The following is an 11,803-nucleotide window of genomic DNA, read 5'->3' on the forward strand; positions in this document are numbered from 1 at the left end:
AGAGAGTCCCTGATGGAGCAGGAGAAAGGTGGGGTGCAGAACTCAAATTCTAGTAAGAAGACCAGACTTAATGGTCTGACTGAGATTGGAGGAACACCGGAAAGCATGGCCCCTGGATTCTCTATCGGCCCAGAACTAAAACAATTTCTCAGGCCAACTCTTCAGACAGGGATTGGATTGGACTGTGAGACATAAAGCGATACTCGTGAGGAGTGTGCCTCTTAGCTCAAATAGATACAAGAGACTAAACGGGCAGCTTCTGTCTGGAGGTGAAATGGGAAAGCAGAGAGGGTTAGGAGCTGGTTGAATGGACATGGGGAATTAGGGGTGGAAAGGAGGAGTGTGCTGTCACAGTATGGGGGAAAGTAATTAAGGTCACATAACCATGTAGGTATAAACTTTTGTATGGTACAAATTAAACAGAAAATCATAATTTCCACATGAATGAATTAATTTGAAGTATTTCTTAAATGCTTCAGTAAAGTAAATATTTAACATATCCATCCGCAAATAGGAACATTTCCCCAGCATTAAAAGATTTTCTAAATGAGTGAACATTCATGTTAACCAAAGTTTTACAACTTAGGATTTTTTCTGATAGCAGTCAGTTTCTAAAATGTTTTACATGCGCTTTGTCTTAAGCAGATTAAATACCACATGATTTATACCCTTCTTAATGACTCAGGATCATTAATATGAACATTAATTATGACTGCACTGTCGTACAGTGACACCCTCAGGGTGGGGAGGACTACTGTTGTGAAGAGGCCTAGGTCTGCCGGTAGTAGTAAATGGTCACAAACTGCAATGGTTTTGTATTCTCATTATCTTCTCTTTACAGAATTCTTTTTCCCTTTCCCACTGTCACTGTGACCAGGCCCATCCTCAGAAGCATATCCCTTTTCTCATCAATTTCCTATGTGTGCACACACAGCAAAGGTTAGAATCAAATAGAAACAAATGTTACAAAACCAAATAACCAAGTTTGTCACAGTTAAACCAAAATAAGGGTAAGTTGGATGCTGCATGAGGGTGTGAGGATCTTTTTATGGGTAAAGTACAAAACTTATGTACATTAAAAGTGTGACTTCTACTTCACTGTAAAGAACAAGATTTTATTTTTATTTGTTTCATTTGTCATTTATTTTTATATATTTTGTTTATGCGTATAATACTTCTAGATACATGGCCTTGAGATTACTGGCTAAATATCTTTTTAAAAAGTACAGTATCTCCAAACCAACTGGTATATCATCCATTACACCACTGGAAGAAAGTTCCTAGAATAAAAGTCATTCTAGTCTACTAGCAAAATTCCAGAAATCGCACTATCTGCCAATGCCTTGTTTTTGGCATTTAGATTTTGAAACTAATAGATGTCATGAACTTTCTTATCTTATACAGGTATTCTTCTCTTAACTTACATTTGTTGGAAAACACTTTCAATTCCGCAGTTCCTTTTTTATAATCCCATGTTCAGAAATATTCACCATGCAGTATTTTACAAATTGCATTTAAATAATAATTCAAGTGAACTCCAATCTTTATTAAAATACCTCTGATTGTATTTTGACTATAATACTAAACTTTACTCAATTAAGGTAATTATGTTAAGGTCTCAATTTATCTAACAATTGAGAAATGTATTTTAGGATTAATAACATTATCAAATATGTCAAAAAATATTTTAGTTATTTAGCCTTCCTTGTCAGATTTTCTTGCAAGAGGCATGCCCATATATTCTAACCCCATTCCATGACATTCCTTAACATAAGAAATCTCAGAGAAACAAAATTAGCACATCCTTCCCCTGCACCCACACCCTTGGAACAAACTTGGAGTGGACATCGCGAAGTGCCTCCCTGGTTCCTTACAACTTCTCTGCATAGTGAAAATGTCAATCCTACAGCTTTAAAAACAGCAAATTTTTAAAACCCCAACTATTAATATATATCAGCAATTACTCCAAATCCTTTAAATCAAACTGAGAACACACAGAAGTGAAGTCTGAATCTCAATCATACCTAATTCAGAGGTGGCAATTTCAGGAATAGTGATCCTAACCATGGAGCCGTTACTCAGTTCCTAGTGAGGTGAATGGAAACAAACAAGGAAAAGTAAATAGCATTTCTGCATTCTAAATCTTTAAATGTCTTAAGAATAGCTGATGATTTACAAGACTCTTTAGCAAAATTAAATAATATAAATGAAAAACAAACATTATTTTTCCAACAGAACTGAACACTTCCAAATTTAAAAAACTGTAATTGTGCTTATTTGAAAAATATTTTCCAAATTTTTTGTTTAAATAAAAGTGTCCAATTTTTATACAGACACTAAGTGTAATCATCATAAATAATAGGAGACTTTTTTTTGGCTGGCAATTTTTTTTTTAATTATTGTAAGGAAATTTACTTTTAATGAAAGGACAAAAATCACATCAACATACAATTTAATTGGTTCAACAAGCTTTTGTTTTTGATAAACTTAATAGTATAGTAAACTTTAGAAATCTTTAGCATAGTTACGTTAAGGTTATTTAAAGTAAAACAGTACAAAAATGACATATTACAAGAGATTTAAAAAATCATGAGGAATGTTTGATTTCATTTTTCAGACAATTCTGCATTCTGGCAAATTTAAAATGACAGCCATATTTCGTGGGAAGTTACTTAATCTTTAAAAAAAAATACTTACTAAAGTTACTCTGTTATGGACAGGGTCTCTTATAGAATGAATGTAAGTTCCAAGCTGTTGGAAAGTACAATCCTCATTATAGAGAGAATCATGAAGTTTTGAAGAATCCCTTAGTTCTGGAACTGGAGACAACAGAACAACCTGTAAAAGTCATAAACACAGCACAAATATTTTTTGAGAAATTGATTTTAAAAAAGTAACTATTTCTTTTTTTCACATGATATAACTATCAACTGTATGTAACAATTTAGAACTTGTGTCTGGGTAACTTCTGATCCAGCTATAATAAAATAGCTTGCAGCAGACCAAGCTTCTCACAGAAAATTAGAAAGATGGATAAAACATCTCATCAATGGCACGGGAAAGCTGTGGAGCCCAACTCGAACTTGAGGGGCCAAGATCTAACAGAATGGAACCACAGGTAAGTGGGCCAACATTCTTATACCGCCTTTCCCACTCTGGGGAGCTGCAGGTTTTAGTGTGGGGAGAATATGTCGATAGGCTGACAACGGGCAAGGACGGCCACGGCTAAGAGGAAGAGAAGGCAGCAGAACTTTTGGCAATCTCACAAGGCTAGAGACATAAATTGTAATTTGAGGTAGCCGAAGCAGGCATGACTTGAGGAACTAAGACCTCAGAGAGAAAGAAGAGAAATGAGAAAGCAAAACAATGACATTTAGTAGTACTTCCCCTACAGACAAGTGTTTATTCTGAAAATATAAGAACACTTCTTTGTTCAACTGTAGATATGTAAACAAAAATTTTAAATGATCTTTGTTACTAATTACATGTAGATGCTTCCTCTTTTAAAGCCCCAGTAATAATCACTGGCCCTTTTGTATTCATCTAATTCCATTTATAGGACTTCTCTAAGTGAATATCCTGTCAACACTGACAGTCAACCATACCTGAGATATATTTGTTATATTCCAGCTTCTACTCCAAGAGCTGCCAGAAAAAATTCAGCTCAGAGAAGTGGGAAAGCCATCAGCCAATGTGATAGAGAATAGTCTCCCTAGGATCTCAAGGCTTACATAAAGACATTCACTAACCATTCCTGGGAAACTGGAATTCTAAGAAAGCTAGGAACCATTTTTCATCACAAAAGACATTCTTTCAAATCACTCAAAACTCTCTGATGCTTCTTCAGCTTCCCTTCTGAAAGTTTTCAAACGTCCTGGCTTGAAGGTAAAAAGCCCACTTACTGCACACGCTAAAAAAAAAAAGAAAGAAAACCAGGGCCTAGAAATTCTCCAATACAATTGCCAGCACTAACCTTCACTTTGAACTGCCCCCTAAACATCTGCACTCAGATGTCCCTCAAGGGCAGACCTGCTCCTTCTCTAGGCTTCCTAACCTGGTAAAGTATGGGCATCCACTAGGTCACTCAGAAAGCTCGAGTCTTAATCCACATCATCTACCCCAGCCCAGCTGACAAACCGTCATTTCCACTAATTTTCTCCAGGGCCTCTCACATTCCTCTCCTCATTTCCACTGCCCTTGCTCACACCTTCCTAACAGCGCTCACACTGACACTAACAACCACACGTGGAGTCTAACTCATCTCCCTGTCTTCAATCCCAAGATAAATCTTCCTAAAACATAAATCAAAACACTCATCACTTCTCCCTCAAAAACCTGTAGTGCTCTGGCAATTGCATTAAGCATAAAAACTTCCTTTTCATCCTTTCTTCCTTTAAGAGCACTTTGACTCTACCACTTATTAGCTCTATGTCCTTAGACAAGTAATGTCTATGTACCTGAGTTTCGTAACAGTATCTTCCCAATAAAGTCTTCCTAGGGATTAAACATGTAAAAAGCACTTAGAAAAGTGTCTAGCACACAGAAAATGCTCAAAAAACAGTTATTGTTGTTATTATTACCCCTCCCTCTGCTCTGCCTCACCTAAAAGACTATTTGCACTTTTATAAGAGTTCACTCAGTCCACAGATTTGTTGAGTCCTTAACTTGTGCACTAGGGAGTGGAGACAGGGACATGCATAAAAAATATTCTGCACTCTCCTGCCTTCATGCCTGTGCCTGTGTGATTCCTTTTTGCCCCTGATGCCCCTTTCTACCTACAAATATCCTGCTTATCCTCAAGGTCCAAACCAAGTCAGCCATGCCTCTCAGAGATGAGGCTTTAGTTCTGCCACATCATCCCATCAGGATGTGTCTTGCCATCATTTAATCTACTATGGTACTTTCTGTTCCTCATTCATAGATCTTAACAGTCTACTTTAAATTATACTTCCTTATCCAGATAGTACATCTACTCTACCCAAGTAAACTGTGAGATCTCTATATGGAAGAGAACGTATCGTTTTCATCCTGTGCAGCCCTTTGAAAAAGTGCCTCACCGCTAGAGAGGTCGATGCATGCTTACTGAATCATTTGGGTTGAAGACATTTCCTATACAAGTATTAGCAAGATTTCCAATTTTGTCACTTTTAAAACAAAAAAAAAAAGTTAACCATGGAAAAAACGAATATCTGATGAAACGTCTTTAAAACAATATTAATTTTTGGTAACACCTAACTCATTTCTTACCTCATCCAAGGATGTAAGTAGTTTACTAAGAGGCTTTGGAGTACTGATGCTGTCAAGTGGAGTGCTGGGCCGTGGCATTGTGTTGGACATTGTCAAGGAAGGAGCTGGCAGTCCAGGAATAAAAACCTTTCCTACCTTTGAACAATAAAGAGAAGTATAAAAATAATACTGGTTTTAATATATCATATCCTTAAATAAAAATGCAAAGGCATGTAAGCATGTATTTCTTTTGATATTTTAAAGTTTATGCCAGGATGTACAAGTGAATCAGAACAAACTGACAGCCTACTGTAACAGAATATTTAAATAGAAGACTAAAGTCTCATTTAAAAAATACTTTAAATATCCAGGATACAATACAAATTTACTCATCATATCATGAGCCACAAAAACCTAAAAGTGAATGAGAAAAAGAAATCAATAGAAACCAACAGGAAAATGACACAAACGTTGGAAACTGATGCAAATGAAAACAGAAGATCAATACAGAAAAATCAATGACACCAAAAGCTGATTCACTGAAAAGATCAATAAAGTTGATAAACCCCTAGTAACGCTGACAAAGAAAAAAAGGAAAAAAAAATTACTAGTAACAGGAAAAAAGGAAAGGATATCAGTGCATGCCACCATAGACATTTAAAAAGATAACAGGAGAACACGGCAAGTCTATGTCCATCAGTTTGACAATTTAGACAAAAAGGAGTAATTTCCAAAAAAAACCAGAGGCTACCAACACTGACCAAAGATGAAACAGGTATTAGTAAAGAAACCAAATTTGAAGTTGAAAACCTTCCAAAATAAAAATCTGCAGGCACAGACGATTTCACTGGAGAATTATAACAAATATTTAAAGAAAAAATGAAACAATTCTACACCATCTCCTCCAGTTTACAACAGAGCATTCCCCTAACGCAAAAGCCAAAGACAGCACAACAAAAGAAACCTAGACTAACATATCCCGTTAATACAACACCAAAATCCTCAACAAAAGATTAGCAAGTCAAATCCTGCAGTATATTAAAAGATAATACACCATAAGCAAATCTATCAATATTATCTCATATTAAGAAAAAATACGTGATCATACCAAATGATACAGAAAAAGCATTTGACAAAATACAGTACCAACTGTTCATTTAAAAAAAAAATCAGTAATCCAGAAATAGAGGGAAATTTCCTTAAGTTGATAGAGTGTTTACCAAAAACCTAAAAATAATACACATAACGAAAATACAGACAAATCTACAATTATACAGGGAGACTTAAAAAGTCCTCTCAGAGGGCAGGAGTGGGGAGGGAAAATCACTAACTAGATAATTAGACAAATATTAACTTTAGTGGAGCCCTGGTGGCACAGTGGTTGGAAGCCTGACTACTAACCAAAAGACTGGCAGTTTGATTTCACCAGCCACTCCTTGGAAACACTATGGGGCAGTTCTTCTCTGTCCTATAAGTTTGCTATGAGTCGGAATCAACTCGACGGCAACGGGTTTGGTTTCTGTTGGTATTAACTTTGGTGAAGGGAAAGGCAACACACAATATAGGGGAAGTCAGCACACCTTGACGAAGGCAAAGTCATAAAAGCTTCCTAGACACATCCAAACACCATAAGGGACCGAGTTACTGAGACTGAGGGCTGAGGACCACGGTTTCAGGAACATCTAGGTCAGCTGGCATAACATAGTTCATAAAGAAAATGTTCTACATCCTGCTATGCTGAGTGGCATCTGGGGCCTTAAAAGCTTGTGAGCAGCCATCTAAGATACATCTGGAGCAAAGGATGATGAACAATACCAAAGACACAAGGAAAATACTAGTCCAAAGGACTAACAGACCACATGAACCACAGACTCCACCAGCCTGAGACCAGAAGAACTAGATGGTGCCTGTCTACCACTACCGACCACTCTGACAGGGATCACAACAGAGAGCCTCAGATGGAGCGGGAGAAAAATGTAGAACAAAATTCAAATTCACAAAAAAAGACCAGACTTACTGGAGGATCCCGAGATTACGGCCCCCAGGCACCCTGCTAACTCAGAACTGAAGCCACTCCCAAAGTTCACCTTTCAGCCAAAGATTAGAGAGGCCTAGAAAACACACACTAACACACGTGAGGAACATGCTGATTAGTTCAATCAAGTATATGAGACCAAATGGGCAACAACTGCCTAAAAACTAAGACGAGAAGGCAGGAAGGGACAGGAAAACTGGATGGGTGGACACTGAGAACCCAGGGTGGAAAGGAAAAGGGGAAGAGTGATGACACATTGTGGGGATTGCAACCAATGTCACAAAACAATTTGTGTTTAAAACTTTTGAATGAAAAACTAATTTGCACTGTAAATTTTCAACTAAAACAAAACTTTTAAAAAAGTCCTCTCAGGTACTGATAAAAAAAATAAAAAGACACTGCCAACACTGCAGAAGATTTGAACAACACTATCAGCCAAACTGAACTAATGGACATTTATAAAATACTCCACCAAATAGCAGCAAAATATACATTGCTTTCAAGTGTATAGACCATTCACCAAAATAAAACCATATTCTGGTACATGAAACTGAAACAGACTTCAAATAATTGAAGTCATATAAATTACATTTCCTAAATATAAGAGAATTAGTATTAGTAACTAATAAGAGAAAGATATTTGGGGAAAAAAATCCCCCAAATTCTGGAAATTTAGCAAAACATTTTAAAAATCCTATGGGTAAAAAAAGAATTCAAAGGGAAATTAGAAAATACATTGATTTAAATAAAAATAAAATTACACATTACCAAATCTGCTGAATGCAGATAAACAAGTGGTGAGAAGAAAATTTACAGCAATAATTACGTATCAGGAAAAAAGGCCTGAAATCAATGAGCAAAGCTTACACCTTGTCTTAGTTAGCCAGTGCTGCTGTAACAGAAAAACCACAGTGGATGGCTTTAACAAAGAGAAACTTATTCTCTCACAGTTTAGGATGCTAGTACTCCAAATTCAGGGTGTCAGCTCCAGGGGAAGGCTTTCTCTCTCTGGCGGAAGGTCTTTGTCATCAATCTTCCCCCGGGTCCAAAGAATGCACAGCACTTCCAGCTCTGCTTTCTTGGTGATAGGAGGTCCCCCTGTACCTCTGCTCACTTCTTTTATATCTCAAAAGAGATTGACTCAAGATACTATCTAATCTTGTAGACTGGGTACTCTAATCTTGTCTCATTAACATTACAAAGTTAGGATTTACAACACATAGGAAAATCACATCAGATGACAAAATGGTAGACAATAACACAATACTGGGAATCTGGCCTAGCCAAGTTGACACACATTTTGGGGGGACACAATTAAATACATAGCACACCTTAAAAAAAAAAAAAACTCATTGCCGTCGAGTCGATTCTGACTCATAGTGACCCTACAGGACAGAGTAAAACTGCCCCACAGGGTTTCCAAGGAACTGCTGGTGGACTCCAACTGCCAATCTTTCGGTTAGCAGCCTAAGCTCTTAACCACTGTGCCATCAGCTCTTTTAATACACCTTAAGAAACTAGAAAAAGAGTAAATTAAAACAGACGTAAGTAGTATGAAGAAAACAATAAAATAACAGAAATAAAATCACAAGCAAAAAATAAAAATCAATTAAACAAAAGCAGGTTCACTGAAAAGATCAGTAAAAGTGATAAAGGTGTAGCCAGATTGATCAAAAATCAAAAAACAAAAAAAAAGAGGGGAGGAAGGACACATATGAGCAATATCACAAAAGAAACAGGGAACAGCATTGAAAAGATTCTATAGACACTAAATGTATAATAATAATATTCTGAAAAACTTTATGCCTATAAAGTCAAAAAGTTAGATGAAATGGACAAATTTCTTAAAAGACTCAAACCACCAAAGTTCACTCAAGAAAACAGATATCTTGAATAGTCCTATATTACGAAACAACTTGTAGTTTAAAACCTTCCAACCAAAAACACTCCGTGCCCTGATTGTATCACTAGCAAATTCTACCTAATATTTAAGCAAGAAACAACACCAATTCTAAACAATTCATTCTAGAATATAGAAGAAAACTGTTTTAGTTATGTAGTGCTGTTATAACAGAAATACCACAAGTAGATGGCTTTAACAAATAGACGTTTGTTCTCTCACAGTTTAGGAGGCTAGAAGTCTGAATTCAGGGCCCCAGCTCCAGGGGAAGTCTTTCTCTCTCTGCCGGCTCTGGAGGAAGTTCCTTGTCATCAATTTCCCCCTGGTCTAAGAGTTTCTCAGCACAGGGACCCAGGACCAAAGGATATGCTCAGCTCCTGGCACTACTTTCTTGGTGTTATGAGGTCCCCCGTCTCTACTTGCTTCTCTCTTTTATATCTCAAAAGAGACTGACTCAAGACACAACCTAATCTTGCAGATTGAGTCCTGCCCATTAACATAACTGCCTCTAATCCTGCCTCATTAACATCATGTTGTTGTTAGGTGCCGTGGCGTCGATTCCGACTTACAGTGGCCCTCTATAGGACAGAGTTGAACAGCCACAAAGGGTTTCCAAGGAGCGGCTGGTGGATTTGAACTGACGACCTTTTGGTTAGCAGCCGAGTTCTTAACCACTACACCATCAGGGCTCGCATTAACGTCATAGACGTAGAATTTACAACACACTGGAAAATCACATAAGATGACAAAATTGTGGACAATCCCACAATACTGGGAATCAAGGACTAGCCAAGTTGACACACATTTTGCAGGGAACACAATTCAATCTATAACAAGAAGAAAATACTTGTAAACTCATTTGTGAGGCCAACATTACCCTGATACCAAAACCAAATAAAGACATTTCAAGAACAGAAAAATAAAAGCCAATAACCTTCAGAAATATGGAAGCAAAAACTTTTTAACAATATATGAGCAAACTGAATCCAACAATATATAAATAGGATAATACAACATAATGAAGTGTGGTTTATTCCAGAAATGCAACGCCGTTGTAACACTAGAAAATCAGTCTATTATGATTAACCATATCAACACACACATCTAAACATGAGGAAAAAATCCTTTGATAAGACTCAACATACATTCATGATAACACACTCTAAGCAAACTACTAATACAAAAAAACTCCTTAAACCTTTTAAAGGGTAGTTATAAAAAAAACTGCATCTAACATCATAGTTAATGCTGAAAGACTGAATGTTTTCCCCCTAAGATCAGAAAGAAAGTAAGGATATCTACTCTCACCACTCCTATCCAACATAAGACTGGAAATCCTAGCCAGAGCTATCTAAGGCAAGAAAAAGAAATAAGAAATATATGTATTTTAAAAAAACACACACACAACAACTAAAACTGGCTCTATTCAAAATTACATGATTATATAGAAATCTCCTGAAAAAGCTACAAAAAAGCTATTAGAGTAAGTTTAACAGGGTGTCAAGACATGGAGTCAACATACTAAAATCAATCGTGTTTCTATATGCTACCAATGAACAATTCAACCTGAAAAACATTTAACTACCGCCTACAATAGCACCAAATACAATGGAATATTTAGGTATAAAACCAAACCAAACCTGTTGTCGTCAAGTCAATTCTGACTCAAAGCGACCCTACAGGACAAGGTAGAATTGCCCCAAGGGATTCCAAGGAGCAGCTGGCAGATTCGAACTGCCGACCTTTTGGTTAGCAGCGAGGCTCTTAACCACCGCACTGCACCAAATACAATGGAATATGTAGAATAAATGTACGAAAATATGTGCAAGACCTATAAGTTAAAAACAGTAACACACCAATGAAAGAAACAAAGACTTAAATAGTTATATTGACAGACAGAAATGGTCAATATTATTAAGATGCCAATTCTCACCAAATTGATTTACAAATTCAATGCAATTACATGAAAATCCCAACAGCATTTTTGTGGATACTGACAAGCCAATTCTATCATTTATATGAAAAAGCAAACGAATTAAATAGCCAAAAGTATTCTGAAAAAGGAGAACAAAATTGGAAGAATCATGCTATCACATTTCAAAACGCACAATAAAGCAACAATAATTAAGACAGTGTGCTAGTGCTGAAAGGGCAGTAACAGATCAATCGAACACAATAAACGGCAGATTTAAGCCCTAACATAACAATAATTCTGCTTTATTTGTAATAGCTGAGCAACCAAAATATCCCTCGATACAAACTACGGTACAGTCACACAGTGCAATTCTAACTATTCAGCCATAAACTTTTTTTGTGTGTGTGCGTGCTTCGGATGAAGGATTATAGAGCAAATTAGCTCATAAAAGAAATGAGATGGGTGATATCATAACAGATCCAACTGAAATGAAAAGAATCGTAACAGAATACTATGAAAAATTGTACTCTAACAAATTTGAAAACCTAGAGGAAATGGACAAATTTCTAGAAACTCACTACCTACCTAAACTAACACAGAGGTAGAACAACTAAATAAACCCATAACAAAAGAAAAGATTGAAAAGATAATTTAAAAAAAATTCCCAACAACAAAAAAAAAGCCCTGGCCCAGAGGGCTTCACTGGAGATTTCTACCAAATTTTCAG

At 36.5% G+C, this 11,803-nt stretch overlaps 1 protein-coding gene across 4 annotated transcripts in view; it reads right to left on the minus strand.

Annotated features, from left to right (window-relative positions):
- Positions 1-11,803, minus strand: part of ANAPC1 (anaphase promoting complex subunit 1) — a 210,012-nt gene that overhangs the window by 170,343 nt on the left and 27,866 nt on the right. For all 4 annotated transcript variants that reach the window (XM_023742799.1, XM_004388850.2, XM_023742800.1 and 1 more), the window contains 3 exons: positions 5,248-5,382; positions 2,698-2,838; positions 2,025-2,085 (listed from right to left, as the gene is read on the minus strand). In XM_023742799.1, the coding sequence (XP_023598567.1) occupies positions 2,025-2,085; positions 2,698-2,838; positions 5,248-5,382 (337 nt within the window). The remainder of the gene's footprint in view (positions 1-2,024; positions 2,086-2,697; positions 2,839-5,247; positions 5,383-11,803) is intronic.

This window comes from Trichechus manatus, unplaced genomic scaffold (genome assembly GCF_000243295.1).
Source record: "Trichechus manatus latirostris isolate Lorelei unplaced genomic scaffold, TriManLat1.0 scaffold00219, whole genome shotgun sequence".
Classification (NCBI taxonomy): Eukaryota; Metazoa; Chordata; class Mammalia; order Sirenia; family Trichechidae; genus Trichechus; species Trichechus manatus.